Raw genomic sequence first — 24,835 nt, forward strand, 5'->3', positions numbered from 1 at the left:
AAAAGCGAGGAGCCAATGGGATGGAGGAGGGAGGGAGTTTATGAGGCTGAAAAGTGCCCAAGGAGGAAAAAAAAATTTTCAGAATTAGAAGAGCCATAAAACGCAGGCGCAGGATGTTTTTCCCCATTTCCCAGGAAGCCCCGCATTGCGTTTAATGACGCTGCGACGACGTGCAGTGGGCGTCTGTTGGGGCTGCGGAGTCTGAGTGGTGAAGGCAGGTGGTGCCAGGGGAGGGAACGTTCCAGGCCGTCTGGGTGTGGGGCCCCACTGAGAGGATGCCAGGGTGGTGGGGCCTGCCTGGTGACCTGATCCCCTCCCCATTTGTCTTGGAAGGATGGCCTGAGAGGAGGGATGTCACCCCTGGTCCACAGGGGAAACTTGTCTGGGCTGCAGCGGGCAGGGAGCCCCTCTCGGCAGAGCAGGGACGGAGCAAGCAGGTGGCGTGAGTAGGCAGTGTAAGAGGCCCTTGGAGCTGGTCTGTCCGCGGGTTTGCCATACAGGGAGCTGGTCCAGCTGTCCACCACTCCCTACACAGTAGGTTTTTTGGTCGGCTGTGTTTTCCCCAAACAAGCTTATACAATTAGTTTCTTCTTGTTTCCTAAATTATTTTTGCCACTGCTAATTATTTCACACTCCATATACAAGAGTTATTGGGGTGGGTAATGGGAAGCAAGGGATCGCTTCGCAGGAGCATCGCGGGCTCCAAGACGTGAAGGCAACTTTGATTTGTTTTTCTGCTCAGCCGCCCGCCTAAGAGAAGAAACAGAGAATGCAGGAAGAACAGGGGGGCGGCATCAGGGGCAGAGAGGGGAGGGGGAGAAACACGCCAGGGCTGAGGCCATGAATGGCGCAGCCTGCCCACTGCTCTGCCCAGGACTGGGAGGGGGCACCTGTCAAGTGTGGCTCAGGGAAAGTTGGACAAGCCAGAGAACACCTTTGCTTCCCATCACAGGGATGGATGTGGGGCCTGGCAGGGCACTGGCAACTTCCCATGTGTCACAGCAGGCCTGTGACACAGGTAATACTATCAATCTCATTTTACAATTTGGAAAGTAGGGCCCAGAGAGGTTAAGGAACTCACCTGCAATCACACAGCTAGAAATAGCTCAGACAGGAACTCAGGACACTGTCTGACACTAAAGCCCATGTCTCTAACTGCCGTGTTCCTCTACCTGCCACTGGGGCCCTCTTTGTTCTTAAGGAGGCCTCCTGGGGAAGATTCCCCTCGGAGGTGGGTGCTTACCTTAGGCAGGAAGGGCTTGGCCCCTGCCATGTCCTCACCTGGCCCTGGGCCCACCGCAGTGTCAGCCTGGAAATCTCGCTGTGCCCGGACTCTAGCAGGACAGACGCCCTATTGCCAGGGTCCCCTTGGGCAGCCCTTGTGGTGGGTGCACCGTTTCCATTTAGGTCTGTTGAAGGGGGATTGGAACTTTTCTTACGAAAATTAACCAGGAATCTAAGTGGGGAAACTAAGCTAGAAATGCTAAGAGCTGTGGGAAGGAGGGGTGTGTGGAGCCCAGACTGCCTCCTTACGCTGGCTAGCTCGGGTCACAGCCAGGCAAAGCCATGCAAACTTGAGCCAGTGATGTGGATTTCAATCTCCCTTCCTGCTGGGACCACTGGCCTCCTCTCCTCCTCCTGACCACAGTTCCCCAACCGTGCACTTCCTCTGCCTCTGCCCAGGCCTGCCAGTCATCCCCCTCAGCCCTCCTCAGGGCCTGCAGCTGGGGGGAGCCCCTCAGCAGCCTGAGGCCGGCCGTCCTCTGCAGACGCCCAGGGGCACCTACAATTCCATGCAGCCCCCTGCTCTCCCTGCTTTCGGCCTCTCAGGGTTCTACATATTTTTTCATACAGACACAAAAGGAGGAATGAAAATAGAGCCTGTGGATTAAGCAAGAAATTGCGTACAAAGTGCTCAGCGATGTCCCCAGCATGTGGCAGCACTTCGTCACATGGCGCCTGGTGGTATTCTCAATTTACTAAGTGCTAGCACTGACGGACCAAGGTGGCCAGGCTGTGTTCTAAGCACCTGGCTCTAAACTCTCACTCACTCTTCACCCACCCAGTGAGGTGAGTATAGTTAGTCTCCCATTGTACAGATGAGGAAAACAAGGCAGAAAGCTGCTAAGACACACGCCCCTAATCACAAGGTGAAAGTGGCCTTCCTCACCACTGCTCCACGCCGCCCTGAGTGGAAGGGGGCACACGGATCAGCGTGTCCAGCTATGCTCCCCTTCTTATAAGTAAGGTCACAGGCACCTGCAGGAAGGTGGCTCGTCCCTGGGCACAGATCAGTTTTCTGGAGCCCAGGCTTCTTTCAAGAGTGTGCTTTTCCGAGGACACTGCTCTCTGAAAGCTGCTCTCTCGGTCTTTGTGGGGTTGTCAAGTCTGGTAGCTTCCTGCAGAGAGGAGAGCTGAGCTCTAGCCTCATCCACTAGGAGTCGGGGGTGGGGGTGTAGCAGGGGTGAATGGAACAGGGGCCTGGAGGGAGAAGGTCTGACTTTCAAGCCACACCGGGTACTCCCTGCTGCCATCACGTTTGAGCCCCGCACACCCATCCAGGTAAGGAAGACAGGGCAGGGATCGCCGTGCCCACTGATGGATGGAGAAACCGAGACCCAGAGAGGTGAGTGGCTCACCAAGCCTGGGGGCAGATGTGTTGCCAGAGCCCCAGTCCTTTTTAGCGATTTGGGGGAGCACCTCCATCTTTCGGGTATGGATCTCGGGAAAACGGGTGCTAAGCGTGCTGAGAGGCGTGATTCATGAGCTGGGGGCCACTGCCTCCCTGGCGTGGAGCACGCTGGGAACAGGATTCCGAAGGCGTTCTGCCCAGGGAGGGGCGGCTCTTCTGCAGACTGGGCAAGGTTGGTACAGCATGTCACGACCCTGCAGCAGGCTCCAGAGGCTGCTTGGGTTTTGCTGGCTGTAGTGCCTGGAACCTGGCAAATGGCCAGCGGCCATAAGAGCTCTCTGGGCCTGCCCTGGGCCCTGATGAACCTCCTGGGGAAATTCTCCTGTCGTTTCACTACAAGCACTCCGAGTGCAGGGGCCATGTGCCCTGGGCAATCTCCAGGAGTACAGGGATGGAGGAGACGCAAGCATTACCCCAGGACATTCATTCGGGTCGGTGGGGGCAGGAAGGAGAACACAGCATCTGGCCTCGGATAGAGACACTGTATTTAAATCCCAGCCCTGCCTCTTTCTGGGTGGTAAGTGACCTGGAACATTCCCTTTGACCTCTGAGCCTCAGTCTTCTTTGCAAAATGGAGGAAATGATGTTTATCTCGCAGGGGTGTGATGACATGCACACGGGACCCTGTGCAAGTGGGGCTTGTGTTCACTGGGTCGTCCCCATGCGTTCAGCAGGTGGCTGATTCACACACACAATTAGAAGACAATGGAGCAGAGCAGACCCCAGGGCTGGGGGCACCCAGGCCCCTGGGGTGTGGAATGGAGATGACTGGTGTTGCATGGGATGGCCCAGGAGGGGCAGAGGGGGAAGGTGAGCTGGGCCGTGATGGCCTGTGCGAGGGAGGCCAGTGTGGGAGAGGGGGAAGCTTGAAGCCTGCAGAAGCCCAGGGTGGGGGTGGGGGGCTGCACCAGCACCCAAACTTTGCAGTAGGGGCTGTGGCCACACTCGAGCAACACAGAGCCCCTCCTGGGCTGCACCACCTACGAGATGCCCTGTCCCACCTTCCAGAGGAGAGATGATAACACCCTTTCTGAAAAATAAACAACAGAAGGAAGAGAAGAAGCCAAGCCCTTCCCTCCTCTCCCTCCCTCCCTCTCTCCCTCCCTCTCTCCCTCCCTCCCGCTCTTGCTCTCGGTTGCTAAGTAGATGGTAGGTTTATTTGCGGCTGTCGGTTCCCAGTAGAAAAATTCCGTCTTGGAGAGCTGCCTGGATGGAAATGGCTTCAGTGCCGATTTCATGGAGAAGGTCTGTGCGGTAATTAGTGTTCATGAGGGAGGAATTGGACTGGCAGGCTCCCAAGAAAACTACTCCCCAAAAGTTAGCTCAAGTCCAGAGGGCTGCATCAAATCCAATTCCAGCGTGTGCGGCTCCATCGCTATATATAGACCCACGGGAAACAGGCAGCGCACTCTGTGGCTGCAGGTCAGAGGGGACGGGTCGTGGGAGGCAGAGGCAGCTGAAGCCACGGTGATGCCGAAACTTACTTCCCCCCTTCACCCCGTGGACCTCCTCCCCCAGAACACCCCAGCTTGCCCGGAACAGGCACTGGAGAGGGAGGAAAGGAAAGAAGGAGAGAGCGAGAAGAGGGAGGGGAGGTCAAGCTAGCCCGTGCTAGTGGACACTGGAGAGCGTGACTACAGCTCATGCCACCTGACTGTAATGCTCCCTGCCCCCTCGGGGGCCCCCGCACACAGCAGTTCTCGCCAACCCCCAGGAACGACCTTCCTCCTCCTCCTCCTCCCCGCCTCCTTCCCTCAAAGCCCCAGCCTCACTCACCACCTCCAGGAGGGTTCCCCTGACCACCCAACCCCTGTCCCTGGCTTCCCCGGGCCTTTGCAGTCTCAAGTTTGGCACCTGGACCACACCCCACCTTCCCGCATGGCTTCCGCCTTGTTCTCTCTGTCCCCAGACCCCTCCCCAGGCTGGGTGCCACTGAGGGCAGGTGGCCTGGCTCCTCTCCTCTCCTTCCTTCCCTCCCCAGGCCAGCACTGGGCAAAGGCAAGTGACCGATACTTGTTGAATGAATGGAGGGCAGTGGGACCTCGGAGCTGGCCAGGGTCTGGAGGTTTCCACTTCGTGCCACCTGTGTCTTTAGGCTGAAACAGGAACAAGGAGAACCAGGGTTAAAATCCAGAATTTGGACTCTTCCTTCCCATTTTCATACTCTGGAATTTTCCCCAGAACTAATTGACTGCTTACGTAGGGATTTGACAGGCAAGAAGCTGAGGACCCAGAAGTCCAGGGCCTTGCCAACAGGGCCTCATCCCAGCCTCCAATCCGAGCTGCAGCTTCCAGCCCAGGGTCTCTTCTCAGTTCCATGCTGTGGGGGCCTGTGCTCTGAGGGACCCCTCTGTCTGTGTCCTTGCTATGACCACCTTGTGCTCACCCCAGTCCTGGACCTCCGCTCTCAGCAGCCTGGCCTCTGGCGCCACGGGGTCCTCTGAGGTCAGCTCCACACATCACGGTGTGTAACGCCAGAGGAGGGGACCTCTGTGCACATCTGCCTGGGAGTGGACATTCCAAGGAGGGGCCAGCAGCCTCACCTTCTATCCATCCCACCCTTCCAGCTTTCCTGGCCATGGGGTACAGTCAGCTCAGTCAAGACAGAGAAGATCTAACAGAATTTGCTGGGAAACTGAGAGAAATGTTAAAACCTGAGGCCACAAAGACAGAGACACAGCCAGCTGCCCAAGTCAGGCCCCATCATGGGGCAATTAGGTCCGGCCAGAAGTTGGCTCTACCCAGCACAGCTCACCCCACCCTGCACCCCTCTGCCCCCAAAGTCCCCTTCTCGGGCCTCCTCTTTCCCACCCCCAGACCCTGCCAAGGTCAGGGAGGATAGAGATAGAAGCACAGATGTCTCTAGGGACACGTTAGCCCCCCACCCACTATGTACCCCACAGGGGCCTGGAGCATGGCCTGGATGCCATCCCCACCTCCTCGCATGAATCTCCTTCCTCTCTGTTCCCTTCCATTTGGTGCAAAGCCCTGGAGACACACCTCTGTTGATGCACAGTTGACTTCCTACACGTTTCATCTGGGTCCGTCCCTGCTCACGTGCACTGTCAGCTTGCTCTCCCTTCCTGAGGGCTGCCCTGGCTCTGCAGCCCTCTCAGAGATTTACTTTCCTCCTTCAACCCGGGACTCTGGGTGGTGGCATCTCCAAAGTAGCTTGTATTGGATGCTGAGGTTGGAATTTCTCTGTTGGTGTGCTTCTATTTTTTGTTCTTTAAGTGAAATAGGACCTGTTAGACCATGATTCTAACAAACCCAGGGATTAACAATCCCATTTTCCAGAAAAGGTGTCTGAGGTCCAGAAGATCTGGTGACTTGCTGGAGACCTTATTTACCCGGCTAGAGCTTGCCGGGAGATCTCTGGCCAAACCACCGTCCATTCCTCCCTCTGTGCTTCCTGTCACCTCCTGGCCCAATCCCGGAGCAGGGCATGCAAGGATCCACAGCAGACGGGGCTGGCCCTGTCTGCACAGAGCTCACAGGGTCTTCTTGGGAAGTCAACAAGTAACATGAAGGTGAATCTCAGTCCGCATCCATTCCCCTCCTGCATGCACCCGCGCACCTTACTGGCGCCCCTCCCACCCAGGCTGCCCCAGGACACCACGGCCGGGCTCAGCACCAGCTCTCAGTGAGAAGTCTGACCCTGAACCTTCTCCGAAATACCTCTAGCCTCCCCCTCCCTCCAGCCCTCCCCAACCCACATTCTGGCTCTTTGTCACTCAGGTCCCTGCCAGCTCATTACTGCCTCCCGTCCTTAGCATATTAGATTCAAGAGGTAAACCGAATGCACTGACATCTTAGATTCTCAACGCAAACCCTCAGGTGATTTAAGTCTCCTTGTCTTGGTTTATGCAGGAAATACAGGGAAGATCCCTGGCTCGTGTGTGTGTGTGTGTGTGTGTGTGTGTGTGTGTGTGTGTGTGTGTGTGAGAGAGAGAGAGAGAGAGAGAGAGAGAGAGAGAGAGAGTGTTGGAAGACAGGTGGGGGGGGTAGATTACAGTCAAGTAAAGTGTGCAGGTCCTATGCAAGGGAAGATGACAACACCAGACAATATAAAGGCCAAAGTCATTTTTCACACTCTAAGGAATCTTAAGCATCTTGTCACAACTACTACTGACAACAGTAGCTGTTTTTCCCTCTCCCATTCATTATACGCCAGGCACTCTGCTGAATGCCCATGACCCCAGAAGGTGATATCATGCCCATTTCACCAGGAAGGAAACTGAGGCCCAGGAGAGGCCACATAAACTGGTGAACAGTCCAACCCCGGGGCTTCCAGAATGAGACAGAGGCCACTGTCAGATCTAGAGCCACCTCCCGCCCAGGCTGCAGCTCTTTCCCACCGATGACAACAGGCCATCGGAGTTAAAATGGTTCTCCCAGAGTTGTCAGCTTGCTAGTGGCAGAAACCCAGGGGTTGGATGTTACCCTGTTCAGGGAGGGAAAAAAATGGTGTAGCCTGGAGTAGTTGGGATGGGAATTAAACAGGTGGAGAAGAGAGATCATGGGGTCCCAGTCATAAAATAAGAAAGAAAGAGAGGAAGAGAGAAGGAAGGGAGGGAGGAAGGGAGGAAGGAAGGAAGGAGAGAAAGGGGGAGGAGGGGAGGGCAGAGGAGGGGAGGGACCAGATGGAAAGGGAAAAGAAGGGGAAAAGAGAAAAGAACAGACCAGCAAGAAAGCCAGAGAAAGATGTTGAGGATGGTATCTGAAGGAGGTCTAGAGGGGATGGTGCCATTGGAACTGATGACTTCACACACCCCCCCACACACACACACTTAATGACTCCAGTCTTTCTAAGCCACTCTAGGGGCCCCAGCTCAGTCTGCTGCCCACACCTCCTTGCCTTTGTACTCTGGGTTCGGGTCTCGCTCAGGCAACCCCGCACAGAGCCCTCGCCCCAGGCAGAAATGAGCAGCCTCCTCTGCAATGCCAGGAGTCCAGGGTTAAGGACATGGGCTCTGCAGGCAGCCGGCCTCACATGCAACTCTACCGGAGACCTGGGCACCCTATCTCAGGAAGGTTGTTAATCTTTGAGTGCATTGGTTTCTTTACCTGTAAAACAGGGATGATGATGGTACTATTTCATAGGATTTTTGAATTAAATGAGTTAATACATGTAAAGCATGGTCCAGCATATAACTGAAAATCAGTGTGTGCTTGCTGTTATCATTTGTGCCACCGGCAGGCCCTGCACCAACCTTATCTTGGTAGGTATGCTTATTGTACACTTATCACCCAGCCTTGCAAATATGTTTACCCAGGGTCTCCTTTAAATCAGGGAGTACGTCTTTTGTCATGTGGCAAATTGTGTGGGCTATCAATAAATGGCCATGGAATGAATGAAGCATCTTTGTACTCCATCTACTCCATCCACAGATGATGAACTTAATCCCAGTCACATAGTTTCTTGGGTATTGTGTACCAGTCAGCTGATCAGTTGGCTCAATCTTCTTTCTCCATGGGCTCTGTGGGCAAGTGGGTAGGTTTCTGGGAAGAGAGAAACGGAGCTGTATGCTAAATAAATATATGTCTGTCCCACCCCCCTAAAACCCCCACCCCTCATTTGCTGACTGCCTCTCACCCACCTTTGGGTGCTCCCTGCAGTTAGCAACAAAAGAAGAATGACTTTCCAGGAGCAGGGCCAGCAGACTCTAATGCAAAAGCCAGAACCCCTACTGCTCTGGAGAACTTGAACCATAACCCCACCGGGCTCAGTGGGCTGGAGGAATTAATTCCAGAGTCCAGGGTCCCATCCACATCTGCTGACTCTTTTGCAGCAGGCTTCAAGTTAAATATTGCTAAGTGTCTGTGATTGAACCTATCATATTGACGTTGGATGAAGCCCAAAGCCCAGCCAGAAGAGTGGCTTAACTGGCCAAGACCATGTAGGAAAGACACCCTCCACCAAGGGCCGGAGCATGGCCTGCCAGGACTGTGTGAGATCATTTCTCTGCTTTAAAAAAGAAAATCACATTTTCCAAACATTGATCCGGTAATGTGGGACTCCTTGCTATTGGTCTTTTCAAAATAAGCTGTCTTGGATGCTGAGGTTGGAATTTCTTGATTGGTGTGCTTCTATTTTTTTTTTTTTTTTTTTTTTTTTTTGTCGTTGTTGTTCTTTAAGTGAATTAGGGCCTGTTAGGAAGGAGCCAGAGGAGAACAGTAAGATTAATTCCCCTCACCTGGCAGGTCCTGAGGGCCTCCTGCCCAGCGTCCCTGCAATCAAAGAGCCCCAGGGGGAAGGGGCAGGGAGGACCCTCCTCCCCTGATTCTAATCAGCTCAGCCACTCTAGTGAGACTCCATCTGGGCTTGGAAGGGGATTAGAGAAGAGAGGCACAGCCCCAGGAGCTGCAGTCTAGTTGGGGAGATATGATTCCTGCAGATGGGAACAACAGAAAACTGTTCACCCAAGTGCTCCTTGAATATGGAAGGGCTCATTCAAGGGAGAACCAGCCAGGGCTGAGGAGCAGGGGGAGGCTTCTGGGAGGTGGTGCAACCTGAACTGGGCTCAACAAGTGGGAGGGTCTGGTTAGAGGACTTGGTGGGGGGAGCACAATCAGAGGCCCAGCGGCAGTGGACATGCTGTTGAGGGGAGTGTGGTGGGCCATGAGACTGGGGGTCTGCCCTAAGAAGCCACTGAGGGACTTGTCAGTCTCCTGTCTTGCCCGTGTGATCCCCTCTCCCTTCATGGTACCTGGGAGAAAGGGGTCAGAGGCTGATCTATCCCACAAGGATATCAGGCAGGCAGACAGATTGTGTTTGGAATTCCGGCAGGCCATGCCCTCCAGAGCTGTCTCTGGATATGCTGGGAGAGTTTCAGGCTGGCGGGGAGCTTCAGGGGCAGCCCAAGCCCTGATTTTGTCCCCAAGCTTCCCTCAGCATTGCAGAAGGGGCTCCTCCTGGGGAAAAAGATCTCCACCTCAATTTAGCCATTCAGACCACCCTGCAAAGCTCCAGCAAGGGGAGTTCTCTACAACTCAGCAAGTATTTACTGAGCTCCCTCTGCAGGTGTAGACTCACCCACAACCCAATAAATGATGCCTGGCGGTGGAGGCTCACAGGCTGCCCCGTGTTTCCCACGTGCTGGAGGAGTTCAGTATATCAGGCAGGGGGGTTGAGTAGTGTGGTCAAAGTCAGCCCGCGAGGCTCAAGAGTTACCACCAGAGAGTGGGGGAGAGGGAGAGGAAACCCTGGGCAGGATGAGGGTGAGCAGGGCAAAGGCTTAGAAGCTGTCCGGCAAGGGGGGTGGGGGTGGCCCTGCCCTGCCCGTTGCCCATCTCATGTGGTTCAGCAATGGGCTTAGCCATGCCGGGGCAGCCTCTGAGAGCCCTTCCACCATGGAGCTCCATGCACCCATGGCCCATTCTCCCTGAGTCCAGCTGGGCTTTTCAGCAGACAGGCCCTATTCTAAGAAAAATCAAACAGGAAGATCTAAACTCCTTGACCAGGTTAATTGGAAAGGGGCACACTTCAGTTTCTTGACTCTAGCAAAGAATTCATCCTGGGGTTTATGTGAGTAGCACCTGCCCAAATGCATTTCAAACCCCATCTTCTTGCTCAGATTGAGCCCTCCATAGGGTCTTACCACTTGGGCATCCGAGAGGGCACCTGTGATGGAGGGAGGTCAGGCATGGCAGGCACCCCAGCTGATTCCACTTGGGCCCTGCAGGAAGAGGAGATCATTTCACAGTCCCTACACCCAAGCTAAGACCATGGTGGGACTGTGGAGGGAGACAGCTCCCATCCAGGGACCCCAGGGTCTCCTGCAGAGGGCCTGCACAAGCACTGGCCTCAGATACTGCCCAGGGCCCCCCTGTGGGGCCTCACAAGGCTGGAGGGACCACAGGAACTGAGCCATCAGGAGACCCAGGCCCCTGCTCTGCCTCCGTGCCGAGCCCCACAGCCTCTCCCCATCCCAAGCTTCTGAGCTGTCAGCTGCTGATAATGTGTGCGTTGCCTCCTGAGGTGTGAGAATGATGAGATCGTGGACGTGACAGCTCTTTGGCAAGTAAAAGCCCTCTAGAAAGGAGTGAATGAAAGGAGGGCCCTGTAATGGGGGCCAGTGGGAGCTGCTGGCCCAGAGGAGGGGCAGGAACAGCCCCTTGGCTGTGGGAACAGTACCCGGCAGACGTGGGCAGCCGAGCAGGCATTACTCCTCCAGCAGGCTCGGAGTTAGGAAGGCGGGCACCTTCCCTGAGCCTTGAGGGGCCCCATCCGCCCTGGCCAGAGACTGAAGAGCTCTTTGCTGAGAAAAAGGAGAGGTCATCAATATGCCATGTCCACTTTCTGTCCTTTTTCCAGTGCAGCTGACAACAGACAGGTAATTCTCCAGCGTTTGGGGTCTACTGGCAGGGGGAGGTTCTTGACAAAGGACCTTTAACCCCTGGGGTCTGCAGCGCCTGGTCCAAGCTGATGAGGTGGTTCAGTCTGAATGTACCGGGCCCCTGCCGGCACTGTGCCAAAAGGAGGAAGAGAGGCTGGTCCCTTTCGCTGAGAGTTCCCAGTCCAGGTCTGGGGAGCTCCAGACGGCTCCAGAAAAAAGCTCAGCCCTGCACCCGTATCTATTTTGCAGGCAGAAAGGGTTGAGAGAGGGACAAGACATCAAGTCCTGCCAAGCCCACCTGACTTCATCCCCACTGTAGACTGTGGGAAGTAACCGCCAAAGCTCACCTCCTCTATAGTCCCTGATTTGGAGAAGAGACTCCAGAGGGCAGTGCTGAGCCCGAGGGAAGAAGGCAGGGCTGAGCCAGGTGGGGTTACAGCACCAGGAGAGCAGGCCGGTCGCCCCTGACTCACTGGCATGTGGTGCCATCCATCTTCCCCGCCCACCCCCCTCACCCCACCCCCCAGGCCGCCACCTCCAAGGAAGATGGATGGCTTCTGCCTTCCCCAGACCTCACGCCCCACCTCCCCACACACCCCGCTTCCCCTGCGGCCAGCCATTTCTCCCTGACCTTTCAGCTCACTGTCACCCAGCCGGAGGCAGAGTGGAGTTTAGCAATCACTGCATTCAATGACATCTGTCACCGGGGGGAGAAGGGGACCTGGGGTTAGCAACTCCTATAATAGAATATTTCCACTGCCGGCAAGCACACCTAAATGCAAGGTAGAAAAAGAAGTGTGTTCTAACTGCCAAATGAGAGGGCCCATCACTAAGGGCTATAAGAGATGTGCATGGTAATGTGGTCTGGGAAGGCTTCCTGGAGGAGGTCAGGTGTAGCCGCCCTGGAGGATGTGTGGGCTCAAAGGAGAGAGGCCTGGGGGCAGTGGTGGGAGGATGGTGTTATGTGTGGGTCTACACCAACGGGGGTGGAGAAGCAAGAGGAAGTCAGAGTTGTGTTCTGTGGATGGGAAATCACTGTTCCTCTCCTATGGAAAGGGGAGAATCCCAGGAATTTGTTGGAATATCAGCAGGGAGTACTCATGGGGAGGAGAGAAGAGTGAGGGAGTAAGGTCCTGGGGGAAAGGACCAGGGAGATGGCAGGAAGGGTCAGCCAATGGTTGGGGAGATGCTACACAGTCCTACAGTTTATTACTCCTGCCTGTCACCAGGCCCTACTGTGCCCCAAAGGCCCAAACTTCAAGATGGGGAGACGAGGCTCACCTATGGGGCAGGTTGAATGATGGTCAGGGTGAGGCCATAAAGGAATCCACAGAAGGTGTGACAGCTGTGGCCGAGGTAGGTGCTCTGGGCCTCCCTGAAGAGTGGGACCCAAGAAGTGGGTCATAGGATGTGCAGACATGGCAGGTGAAGAAACCTGCAGCTCTGCCTCCACCACACACGGGAAGGGAGCATCTGCCCACCAGAGAGGCCACCCTTGCCCACCCCGCCAAAGGGGTCAGGGACTGGATGGAACCCAGGCGTGGCCTCCGAGCACCAGTAACCCTCTTTCCAGGGAAGCTGGCAGACTTTGCCTCCTCCCTTCTCCCCTCCCTCCCTCTCTTTCTCTTATCCGTCCCCAGAGATTCTGATTTAGTTTCTCTGCAGCAGAGTCCACAGCTGTTTTTTAAATTCCCCAGGTGATTCTCACGTGCAGCCTGGGGGGAGAGTCACTGAGGAAGGCCACTCTGGTGGTGGGATTTCAGACCCCAGGTCAGGGCAAGGAGTGGAGATTTGAGGCTGAGGGAACTTCCTGGACCCCCTAAGAAGACGGCCCTGAACAGAGAATCCCGTCCTCTGCCCAGAGGCCTGACTTGTCCATGTCCTGCTCCCTTCCCGTCCCCCACCCCAACTTTCCCCACTTCCTCAAGGCCAGCGAGTTCAGGGCCTGAAGGATGTGATGTTTTATTAAAGTCCAGATCTTCCTATTCTCAGGCCACCGTCCTCTAGCTAATTCTGTAATTCAATTAGAGGGAAGCCAAGGCCTGGCTGGGATGGGAGGAGGGAGCGCCCTGGGAACCTTCCCTTCCACCATGATTACACCCCAGGCTTCAGCCCTGTTCCGAGCTGGGCAGGAAATTGTACTTCCTTTACTTCACAATGACAGGGGCCTTTTATCCCTGCACATGGGGGCTTTATAAATCACTGTCATCTCCGTGCAATTAATTCTGCCGTGCTGTGCTTCTCCCCCATGTGGGCAAGGGTATCCATGTACCTTTTCAGGAACCAGCAGTGCCCCTTGCACCTGCACTGTCATCCACAGGCTTCCCCTGCTGAAGAAAGGTGTCTGCCATCCCCATCAACACCCTCCCACTGCCCACTCAGCCTGCTGCTCCCTGCGAGCTCTGCTCTAACTCTCCTGGTATGCCAGTTTGAATGTATTGTGTCCCCCAAATGCCATTATCTTTGATGTAGTCTTGTGGGGCAGACGTTTTGGTGCTGATTAGATTTGCTTGGAATGTGCCCCACCCAGCTGTGGGTGATGACTCTGATGAGATATTCCCATGGCGGCGTGGCCCCGCCCATTCAGGGTGGGCCTTAATCAGTGGAGCCATATAAATGAGCTGACTCAAAGAGAAGGAACTCAGTGCAGCTGTGAGTGATGTTTTGAGGAGGAGCAAGCTTGCTAGAGAGGAACGTCTTGGGAGAAAGCCATTTTGAAACCAGAACTTTGGAGCAGACACTAGCCATGTGCCTTCCCAGCTAACAGAGGTTTTCCGGATGCCATTGGCCATCCTCCAGTGAAGGTACCCAATTACTGATGTGTTACCTTGGACACTTTATGGCCTTAAGACTGTAACTGTATAGCCAAATAAACCCCCTTTTTATAAAAGCCAATCTGTCTCTGGTGTTTTGCATTCCGCAGCATTAGCAAACTAGAACAGATTTTGGTACCAGAGAAGTGGGGTGCTTTTGCTGCTGAGTTTGCAAATACCAAACATGTTGGAAGAGCTTTTCAAATGGATAAGGGGAAGATTCTGGAAGAATTGGGAGGAGCTTGATAGAAAAGGCCTAAACTGCTTTGAAGAGACTGTGGAAATATGAACTCTAAAGATACTTCTGACGAGGTCTTGAACAGAAATGATGACTGTGTTGTTGTGAACTGGAAGAAAGGTGATCCTTGTTTCAAACTGGCACACCTGGCCACACCTTGACCCTTCCTTCCTTCTCTGCCCCCCCCCACCCTCCCTTCAGAGCCCCAACCCTGCACCTCCCTGTCCCACCCTCATAGGTTCTGTTGGCTTCCCAGCCCACAGACACCTGAGCTAGGAGCCCAGCCCTCCTTTTAGCCATAGATGTAGACACCATCTTCACCCACAAGGAGCTGACAGCCTATTCAGAGGTACAAGACATGAAACTGATAAACAGAAGGGATAAGTAAATCGGAATGGCTCTGTAAGTAGGAAAAGGTTAAATGGCAGTATAAGGACATGAGAGTTCAGGCCAAAGCAGACTTGGAAGCGCTAGAGGGGAGGCAGGTGGCATGTGCAGAGGGGCTGGGCGTGGGGCCCATCTCCGGTGGTGTGGAGAGCACTGTGGGGGGCCCAGCTGCAGATGGCAGCACAGTGCTGTGACTCCCCTCAAGTCGTGCCACCTCCCCGCCCTGCACCCACCTCAGATGATTCTCTGAGTCTGTTCCTGTTCCAAAAGGCTGCAGTTCTCTTCTGCTCAATTCCATGATCTGGGGGGTGGTGGGATAAAGGGTGCTGGCCTTTGAAGCATGGGGGACTCAGGTGATGAAGGGGAGCTGGACTGGCTAGGACACGAAAAGCAGGGGCTCAGGCATGCTCAACACCCCATCCAGAGATTTCAAGTCACTTCTGTAGCTTCTCACCCCAGATCCCACAGCACGAGTAGGGCTTTAGGGGAGGGGAGTTCCATGAGGAGGACTGAGAAGGGAGCGTTCTTCACAGGGATGGGGCTGGTGGCAATGGAAATCTTTCCTTACCTTCAGACTCTGCAATGCCTTTCTAAGTCCCGACCCCATGAGCATACTCATAATTGTGTTCAAGGAGGAAAGAACAACCACTGTGTCTGCTCCATTCCACCCCCCAACATCAACCCTGGAACTCAGGCCGCAGAATCAAAAGTGAAGGCCATTTACAGCTTGTTGGACAGAGAGAACCTGTTTCATTTGATGTGTCTGGGATCAGGAGAGGACTGAACTCCCAGGCTGGCACCACCCAGCTCAGAGCAAGCTTTGGAGGAGGGTGGAGAGCAGAGACACCAATGACAATTGTCCTCATGAAGAATTGACTGGGTAGCTGATGCCCACAAATGATATTTGTTTCCTCAAAATAGACTGTGGGTCCTGCAACCAGTCTGGCTCACCCCAATTTCAACATCCTCCTTTTCAGTCCATTCTCCTCTTTTAGCAGAGATTCCTTTCCTTGTAGTTAATTATGCAAGTGATATGCAAATATATTCTAATTCTAAATGTATCCATTGAAAAAAGTGAGTTATTTGAGACACACCACCACCAAGGCCTCCTGTTTTCAGTTTAATTCCTTCCAGACCTTTTCTATACATGTAAATACAGGTACAGATTTTATATATAGAATTACTTGGGTATGTTGCAAAGTGTATACATGATGGACATGATTTCACAATTTGCTTTCCCATATGACAATGCATTTTTTCTTGTTGGTACATTTAGGACCATTCTTCCTTTTTAACTATTGTAGAGTATTCCACAGTTTAAAAAAAAAAAAACCATTTCTGCACTGGGGAAGATTTAAGTGGTTTTCAGTTCTTTGCTATTCAAAACAACCACAGTGGTTGTTCTTTCCCCCTTGAACACAATTATGAGTATGCTCGTGGGGTCGGGACTTAGAAAGGCATTGCAGAGTCTGAAGGTAAGGAGAGATTTCCATGCCACCAGCCCCATCCCTGCAAAGAACGCTCCCGTCTCAGTCCTCCTCAAGGCTTCAGAACACCATTCTAGCCTTCTCTCCCACGCTGCCTTGGGTTGTTATACAGCTGGTCCCGGAGAGAAACTCATTTCCCAACTGGACTGTGAGTTCCCAAAGGGAGAAAGCTGCAGGGGCCGCTCCTGTCTGCCTCGGAGCCCCGTACTGAACAGAAGTCCAAGATGCTGGATGAACAGCTCCACATTCCCGTTCCGCGAGTCATCAGTGATCAAACATGTACTCAGCAGCTGCAGTATTCAGGACATTATGGGGGCTGAAAGAAGATGACGATGGCACAGTCCCTGTCCTCATGTGCTTCCCGTGATCCACTTAGAGGAAACACATGCATGCACACCTTATGCTCTGTCTCACACATACAGACACACCACACACACATACCACATACCATACACACCACACACACACCTCACACCACACTCATACCACACACCACACACACACACCACATACCATACACACTACACACCACACACACCACACCACACACACACACTCCAGACACACAACCACACACCACACCACCACACATACCACACACCACACCCACACACATCCACACACACACCACATACCACACACACACTACACCCACACACATACTACACACCACACACCACACCACACACACACAGACTACACACCACACACCACACCCACACACACTAAACACCACACATACCACGTACCACACACACCACCTACCACACATACACCCCATACACACCACATACCACACACACACTATACACCACACACTCACACCACACACACCAAACACACACCCCATACACACCACACACCACGCACCACACCCACACTACACACCAAACACTCACCATACCACACACCCCATACATACCACACACATACCACACACACCACACATACACACCACACACACACCCCATACACACCACACATCACACACACACACATACTACACACCACACACACACACCACACCAAACACCCTATACACACCACATACCACACCCATACACACACTACATACCACACACCACAAACACACACTACACACCACACACACACCATACCACACACACACACCACATACCACACATACACACCATACACACCACACACCACACACACACTACACAACACACCCATACACACTACGTACCACACACACCACACACCACACACACAAACTGTTTCATTCTTCAGAGCCAGGCCACCCTCAGACACATCAAGCAGACCATGGTGGCTCACCCTCACAGCCTCCTCCTTAGTCCTGTTTCAGCCCCCACACTGACCCCGCAGAGGCCCAGGCCCCCACCCTACATGTGCCTATCATCCCAAGACAGTGGCCAATCTCCAAAATGTCTCCTTCAGACATTCTGGGTTCTAACCTCCAGCAAGGAAAGTCCTACAGGTTAATCGCCTCACTGATGGGATTTCCAGCATTGCTGCTCCATTGGATTGGTGTTTACTCATTTGCTCTGGGGTTAGGCCTTCCTCAAGGGTGACTCCCTGGGGGTGAAAGGTCAGCTCCGATGGCAGGGTAGCAGAGAGGCATTTTGGCGTTCCTGCCCAGAGTGGGGAACCCATTCCTCTCACACTGGTTCCCATTTCTGCTTCTACAACCTCCTCTCTCTCTGGAGACTACTTGAGAAATCTTCACATTTCCAAGTGTCTGCATTTCCAGAGGTGAGGATGAGATGCTCCTGGAGAAGCCATCTCTGGGGGTGGACTCCTTGTGAATCAGGGGCCACAGGGACTCTGCACCCCAGAGCTGGCCCTGTCAGCACACAGAAGGAAGGAGGGCTCCCCGCTGGGAGCTATGGGCCATCCCAGCATCCTCTGAGTTGTGTCTGCATGCTGGCCCTGCACAGCCCAGTGGGTTAGAAAGTGGGTCCGTTACAGGCTTCTTGCTTATTCCTGGGCTGGGAGGAATAACTCTATCTTTCACATTCAGATCAACAGGCGTGTACTTCTTAAAATAAAGAACCCAATCTCCAGAGTCCATCTCCACCCCAGCCGTCAGGGTGGAGCAGTGGTGAAAGGGGAACGTGGACCAGGCAGCCTAAGTGCAAATCCTCTGCCACTTACTAGCCTGCAACTCTGGGCAAGTTGCTTAACTTATCTGTGCTTAGTTGCTTTATTTGTGAAATTGGGCTAATGGCCATACCCACCTCTCAGGGCTGTTGTGAAAACTGAAGGAGCCCACATATGCTGAGCTCTTAGAATGGTGCCTGGCACAGAGCTGTTCGTTACTATTGTTATAATTATTACTCCATGTCCGTGTAGCTGCCATGTCAGGTACCACTGATCATGCTAATCTTAAAGGCAACCAAGCCCAGGTGTGGCCGTTTCAACTCATCATCCTCTTGACTGTGTGCCGAGGCGTCACTGCTGCATGTGTGCTTTTCTGTTATTTTTGTGGGCTTTCACCTCTGTGTCTGCCCCTGTAGATGACTTAGAATTCCCATACACACCCAGGCAAACCCACCAACACACACACACGACCACAGGCAAGCACAAAGATGTAGCCTTGTCCCAAAGCACACAGGTATGCACAAGTAAACGCATGGAAGTACTTACTGACTCCCACTTGCACACACACATGCACAGACATATCCTCAGAAGGCCCTGGAGTCCCAGGCTGGGCAAGGGGGGCCTCACCAGGAATGTCTCTAGGGTCACCTCAGCGTGACGTAGCAGAGGGAGCTTGGTGGACTTGTGGCTGCTGGGCTGACACTGACCCTGCCCATCTTCCCTTCTGAGCCACCCTCACAGCTTGCATACCCCCACCCCCACCCCTCAATTCCTGGGTACCCTCTCTCCCCTGGCTGCTGTCAGCCACCATGTCAACCTCCTCTCCAGGCCCAGCAGCCTCCTTCTGCAGCCACCCCCTCCCCACCAAAGCTGCCGTTCCCCCAGAGCTCTGCCCTCAGCAAGGGAGCAAATCTGGGCCCCTGGTTAGCACCCCAGAGCCAGTGGTTCATAACTGCTTATCTGCATTTGCCTATTTAAAAGAACCTTAAGTGAGAGGACCATCCTCTCATGGTAGAACGTCAGACATGGCATCAGACTGACTGATGAGGTTATCTGAAGAGGGCCTGGGGTGGGTTTGAGCAGAGCCGGCCTCCAGCTAAGCTGGTCCCTCACAGAGAGCTGCAGAGGATTGAGAAAACAGTCTTGCCTGTCTCTAAGCTTCTGCTTCACATGAGGGAATTTACATTTATACTGCACTCTGCAATTAGTGAACTCTGCAGAGGTTCTTGGTGCTCGCTAGCTGGTGGGCCTCCCCACAAGCCTCTGAGATAGGAATTCCTCTCCCTGTCTTAGAGGGGATAAGACTGGGGTTCAAAGAGATGAAGTGGTAAGTGACAGTGGCTGGTAAGGGGCTCCTCTGGGCATGGCTCCCTATTGGGAGCTGGGCATCACCTTTTCCAGGGATGAGAGACTAAGGGGAGAGGTCCTAATAGTGCCCCCTCGGGCTCTCAGAAAATGGATGAGCGCCCCCAGCCCCAGCCTGCCCCTCAACCCTCACAGGCATCCTCTGTGCCCACTGCCACCATGGAGGTCCCGTGTGCCTCCAAGGCTCCCAGCAGCCTCTGAGCAGTGGAGCCCTGTTCCCCCCACCTGATGATCCCCCCAAGTTGGCCAAGGTGTTCAGGCATTCAAGGCTCTCACTGAGTATTTATTGGGCTTCTGCCATTATTCAGAGCACTGGGGACCCAGCAGGGACAGAAGCATACCAAGTCCCCCACCTCACCTGAGCATTGGGAGACTGATAAACAATGAATGAACATATAATACCTTAGGGGGTGATAAGTGCCAAATCCAAAACCAAACAAGACAAGGGATCAGAGAGTCTGTGTGTGTGTGTGTGGGGGGGGGTGCTAATGCAGATGTCAAGAGAGGCACCTCTGAGGTGACGAGAGAAGCAGGTGGAGAGGGTGGGGTATTCTGGGCAGAGGAACAAGCAGTGCAGGGCTCCGAAGGTGGGCTGTGCCCTGGTGGCTTTGAGGAACAGGAGTGGGCCAGTGTGTGAGAAGGGGAAGAATGGAAGGAGATGAGGGCAGGGGAAGGGGATGGCAGGGGCAGGTCACACAGGGTCTGGGGGTCATTGAAAGATTCTGTCTGGCTCATAACAGAACTGTGAGTGCTTTCAAAAAAAAAAAAAAAATACTGTAGCAGAAATTCCTGGACGCTAGACAAAGGTAGCTTTCTTTTTCTCTGGAATTCTTTCCTTGTTATCCTGGGCCATGGACACAGTGTGGTCATTTCCTTCCCCCCTCCCCTTCCTTCTCCGTCTCCAAACCTGCCCTGACCTTGTCCCGAGCTGGCTTGCCTGTGCACAGCCAAGGCAGTGGCCGCCTCCCGGTGGCAGGCACAGGCAAAGGACAAGGCCAGTGAGGGGACAGGAGGAAAGATGCCTCCGGGACAGGCAGGCGGCAGCACGAGGGACGCCGTCACGGGGGCCTCTGACCGCTATTCATTTCAGTCCCCAGTGTCTCCATCAATAACCGTCTGCCAGTGACCAGGAGAAGACGGGAGGAGTGGAAAGAAGAAGGGGTGATCTGGGGTCTGGGTGGGAGGGTAAGATGGAGTGGGAGAGAGGCTCCTTGGCACTCAGCTCCTCCCAGCCTGGGGCAGGGATGGGGGGTGCAGAAGGCAGGGAGGTGGCAGTCTCTGCCTCCCAGGCTTCTCTCCCTGTTTCCCTTTCCATCTCTATCTGCCCCCAGCCCACCTCTGCTTCCCATCTCCTCTCTGAAGCCAGGAAGGGATGGGAGGCTGAGCCAGTTTCTGTATTGGAAGAGAAGGGGGTTTTCATCCAGCACAAGCTGGGTGGTGCAGGAGTCAGGGACTGCAGAGGACATCAGGAGAACTCTGTGCCTCGGCAACAAGAGACCAGGGCGAGCTCGGGGGCCAGGGCTGGTGTAAGCAGCAGACTGGACCACCTACCTGCTGGCGAGATGATAGGAGGGGCTGGGCCATGGCCACCACTCAGGGCCCGTCCCAGAGCCTGGCACACAGCAGGCACTCAGGAAATATTTGAGAAATGACCCTGAGAATGAACAAATGGCCAGTGGTGGGCAGTAAAAAATGGGAATCGGCTAAGGATGGGCTAGACCAGGGAAGGAGGGCTGCATGGAGTAGGTGGAACTAAATCAGACCCTTGAACTATGGCTGGGGTTGGGAGAAGTGAAAATGGGAGAAAAGGCAAATCAGGTGAAGAGACTGTGAGATTAAATTAATTTGGGGGTGGTGATGGACACAGTCATTGGGGGAGAGGCTCAGATAAGATAAAGGAACAAGGGAGAGAAATAAGGCGGCAAGAAAAGGAAGGACAGTCATGCTGCAGGTTGCCTTCTCTGGACTTTCTCTTGTTCCCCAGGGGACTCAAACCTGCTCCTGGCCAAGGTGGGCTCTTTGACTTTCTCCATGGCTGGGCCTTTGCAGGTTTCCCAAGCCACACCCAGCCACATCTGCAGGCAGAGGAAGGAGGCCCAACACTGAGCAGTTTAACCCCCAGGAAGACTCTGCCCTCACCACACATGCTCTTGGCCTTGTCACTGTGCCTGAAGGGCCAGCCTTACTGTCATCCCCTGAATGAGGAAAATCCAGATTCCCTACCGAGATGGTAATGGTGTGGTAGTCCCCAAATCACTGCACGAGAGAACTAGACTTGGAGGAAACTGAGGCCAGGCGGGGACATCATTTGCTGGGGTCACCCAGGGAATTAGAGGCAAAGCAAAAATCAGGCCCAGGTCCAAAGTGATGTCTTGGTGGGCTGGATACGTCAAGAAACACTCTGGGAGGGGTGTAAGGACCATCACTGCAAACAGGATAACAGAGGCTGGGACAGGGGACACATGGATAGCCCCATTCATTTTCATAGGACAGCCGGGCCTGGGGTCCCCCTTCCAGCTGGAGCCTTTATTTGGAAGGTGGAAAGGGTGTCTCCATCCTTGGTGAAGCAGCCACCAGCACTCCTCAGAGGCCAGAACAAGAGTTCATGGTCAAGTGTGACTAGAGGTGCTGGGGAGGTGGGTAGGCAAAGCTGTCCCTTCTGGGAGACCTAGGAGCTGGCGCTGAAACAGACAGCAGCAGCACCCGACGGAGGGAGAAAGGTAGAGGGCGGGGATGCCTGAAGCACCAGGGCACGGGAACAGGGAGATTCTCGCAGGGAGAGGGTGTGTGGTGGGGGGAAGATGCAGGGTGGGGAGACTCCGGAGAGAGCAAAATAGAAAAGCAACGGGAGGGACGAGAGGCAGACAGACAGGAAAACCGGCGGCAGGAAGGCGACAAGGAGAGTGCACAGAAGAGAAAGAGAGGTGGGGAGAAGGGCCGAGAGCAGGGAGGGGGCGGGAGAGAGGGCGCGTCGGCGGGCCAGGGGGCGCCCCCACTGACCCTTCTCGGCGCTTGTTTCCCTCCTCAGGCTGCGCTTTCCTCACCTACTGCGAGCGTGAGTCAGCGCTGAAGGCCCAGAGCGCGCTGCACGAGCAGAAGACCCTGCCCGGGGTAAGTGGCGCCCGCCGAGGCGCGAGCGACTGACGCGCCGACAGGGGGCGACTTCGGGCGGCCGGGCTGCGACTACGCCGGCGGAGAGATGGCGGGCCCCGGCGCCCGCCGCGCGCCTTCGCTCGGGATCTCGAGCGAGGTGCCGGGCTGGGTGCGAGAGCGCGTGGGCGCCGCGCTCAGAACGCGCCCAGCGGCCCCTGCCCTCGCCCGTCCACGGCCCGACGGAATCGCAGGCCGTGGCGAACTTGACAGTGGCCCACAAAGCACGGGCGCTGCTCCCCCACCGCCCCTCCCGGGCGCTGCGGATCGGGTCCCTCCTGCGCGCCCTGCCCCACGCTGGCAGCCCCGAGTGAGGGGCGCGGGCTGATGGCCGGGGCCCCGCGAGCCCGGAGCCGCCTCCGCCGCCCCCCCCACTCCTGGGCCACGCGTGACTGGGTCGCCCGGGCACCCGCTGAGGTCCCGCACCGGCTGCGCCAGAGGGTGGGGCCCCGTGGGAGGGGGGCGCCTTCCAGCCAGAGCTCGGCGCGGCGAGTGAGATCACCGCGGTTTATTTAAGGAGCCAGTCCTCGTCTTTGATGAACTATCGCTCCTCGGCCCTGGTTTATAGCTACTGCGAGGGGGAGAAGCGAATTATTTATGGCCCCCCTAACTGGGTGTGATATCAGCCATGGCTATTATCGAGACTAGTTCATCACCATAAAATAAGAAGTGTTGCTCGGGTCAAGGGTCCGCGTGGTCTCTCCTGTGGGTTCAGAGAGATGGGGGTGGCGGTGCGATATACGGCTCGCTGAGTGTCTAAAGATACTCGGAAAGTCGTGAGTGTTTGTGTGCATAATTTAAACAATTGATAAATATACCGTGTTTACCCTTATACAATGGACACCGTGTGAAAGCACTCACCCATGCTCACATATGCAGGTTTACATTCTTCCCAGGCAAACGGTATGTAAACACACTTTTCCATTTCTCCGTGCAGCTGGAAAGATTAACCAGGTAGACACAGAGAAAATGCAACCAAGGCTTAGGGGCCAGCGTTCCTTTGCACCAAAGGTCCTTCTTTACATGTCTAGGAGTGGGGGGTGCTAAATAACAAGGAGCCTGCTTTCCATTAGGCCAGTCTTTGCGTTGTATTTTGGTATTTGTGATTGCAAAGCACGGGGCTGAGTCATCTTAATAACATACCCGCGGATGCAAATGTATGGAAATCATGGCCCGCGCAGATTTTGTGCGGAGCCCCAGTTCTGGCAGGTGGCCATTCCCCAGTTGGTTTTTCAGTGGTGCGGCTACATGCACATATATTATAGCAATTACTTTCTGGGTGCCCTCTGTAAGATGGCAGAAATATGCCTCACATCGCCCCATGTTATGTGTGAAGCATAAAGCCATATTGTAAGATAATCAAAGGCTTCTGAGAGAGGTTTGTGCTGATTAATAAAGTGTTTATGGTACTTTGTTTTGGGGGGAGATTGTGATAGATATTTTAGAGCCACCCAAATGGAATAGAAAATACCACATTGTTATGGGAGGCCCTTCATCAGCCTGAGAGAGATTGCTGGGGAGTTTCATGATGGCTAAAAGCCGAGAATCAGATGGGGAAACAGAAAGAGAGAAGGTGGGAGGGGAAGGCTCAGGAATTTTAAGGAGAGGCCAGGAACTGGGAGAATTTCGGCAGCAAGTGTGGCTTGTTCAGGATCTAACATTAACTTGTGGTTGTTTATTTTACATATAATAGAATAGCTAAATGATGGAGTGTATTAGTTCTTTAATAATTTATAGAAATACTTTGATGTTGCAGTAATTACATTAAAGGTCACATATCAAAGGTAATTTGGTTGAGCAGCTGTGATGGTTTCTCAGAAGCAATCAATATCACTGTCCATGGTGCTGATTTCACTAAGGGGCCTGCCAGATTAAAGAAGGCTTATTACCAGGCAGAAAGGCCCAGGGGAAATCAGGAGCACATTGGAGCGACGCACCAGCCCCTCTTCCACCGATAATTAACACTGTTCCCCATAATCTGTGCTAATCCTTCATACTGGGAGATCCAGTGGCATTTTTCTGAAATCACAAAGACGGTTTGGGCAAGTTAGGGAGAAAGGGCAAAAAGAAGCATGGATGTGTGTTGGGAGATGAGAGGGCTGAGGACAGAGGCCAACAATGGGGCTGAAACCGAGCCTAGGGTTCCTTTGCAGTGCCTGGAACATCACGCTTTCTTCAAAGTCTTCCCGAGTAGACACACGGCTTCAAAGACGTCATCACACCGTTCTCAGGGCAGACACAGCCACAGGGTGAGGAATGGGGAAGAGACAGAACTGCAGCTT

General features: G+C 54.2%; 1 protein-coding gene across 50 annotated transcripts in view; it reads left to right on the top strand.

Annotated features, from left to right (window-relative positions):
- CELF4 (CUGBP Elav-like family member 4) overlaps positions 1 to 24,835 on the top strand; it is a 296,970-nt gene that overhangs the window by 55,180 nt on the left and 216,955 nt on the right. For 49 of the 50 annotated variants that reach the window (XR_005212184.1, XM_037805843.1, XM_037805821.1 and 46 more), the window contains exon 2: positions 22,432 to 22,514. Coding sequence is in view for 48 of the 50 variants with exons in the window: in XM_037805843.1 (XP_037661771.1) it covers positions 22,432 to 22,514 (83 nt within the window). In the remaining 2 variants the exon portion in view is untranslated. Of the gene's footprint in view, positions 1 to 22,265; positions 22,328 to 22,431; positions 22,515 to 24,835 lie in introns of those variants that run through there. The other variant, XM_037805861.1, reaches the window with a different exon arrangement.

This window comes from Choloepus didactylus, chromosome 16 (genome assembly GCF_015220235.1).
Source record: "Choloepus didactylus isolate mChoDid1 chromosome 16, mChoDid1.pri, whole genome shotgun sequence".
Taxonomy (NCBI): domain Eukaryota; kingdom Metazoa; phylum Chordata; class Mammalia; order Pilosa; family Megalonychidae; genus Choloepus; species Choloepus didactylus.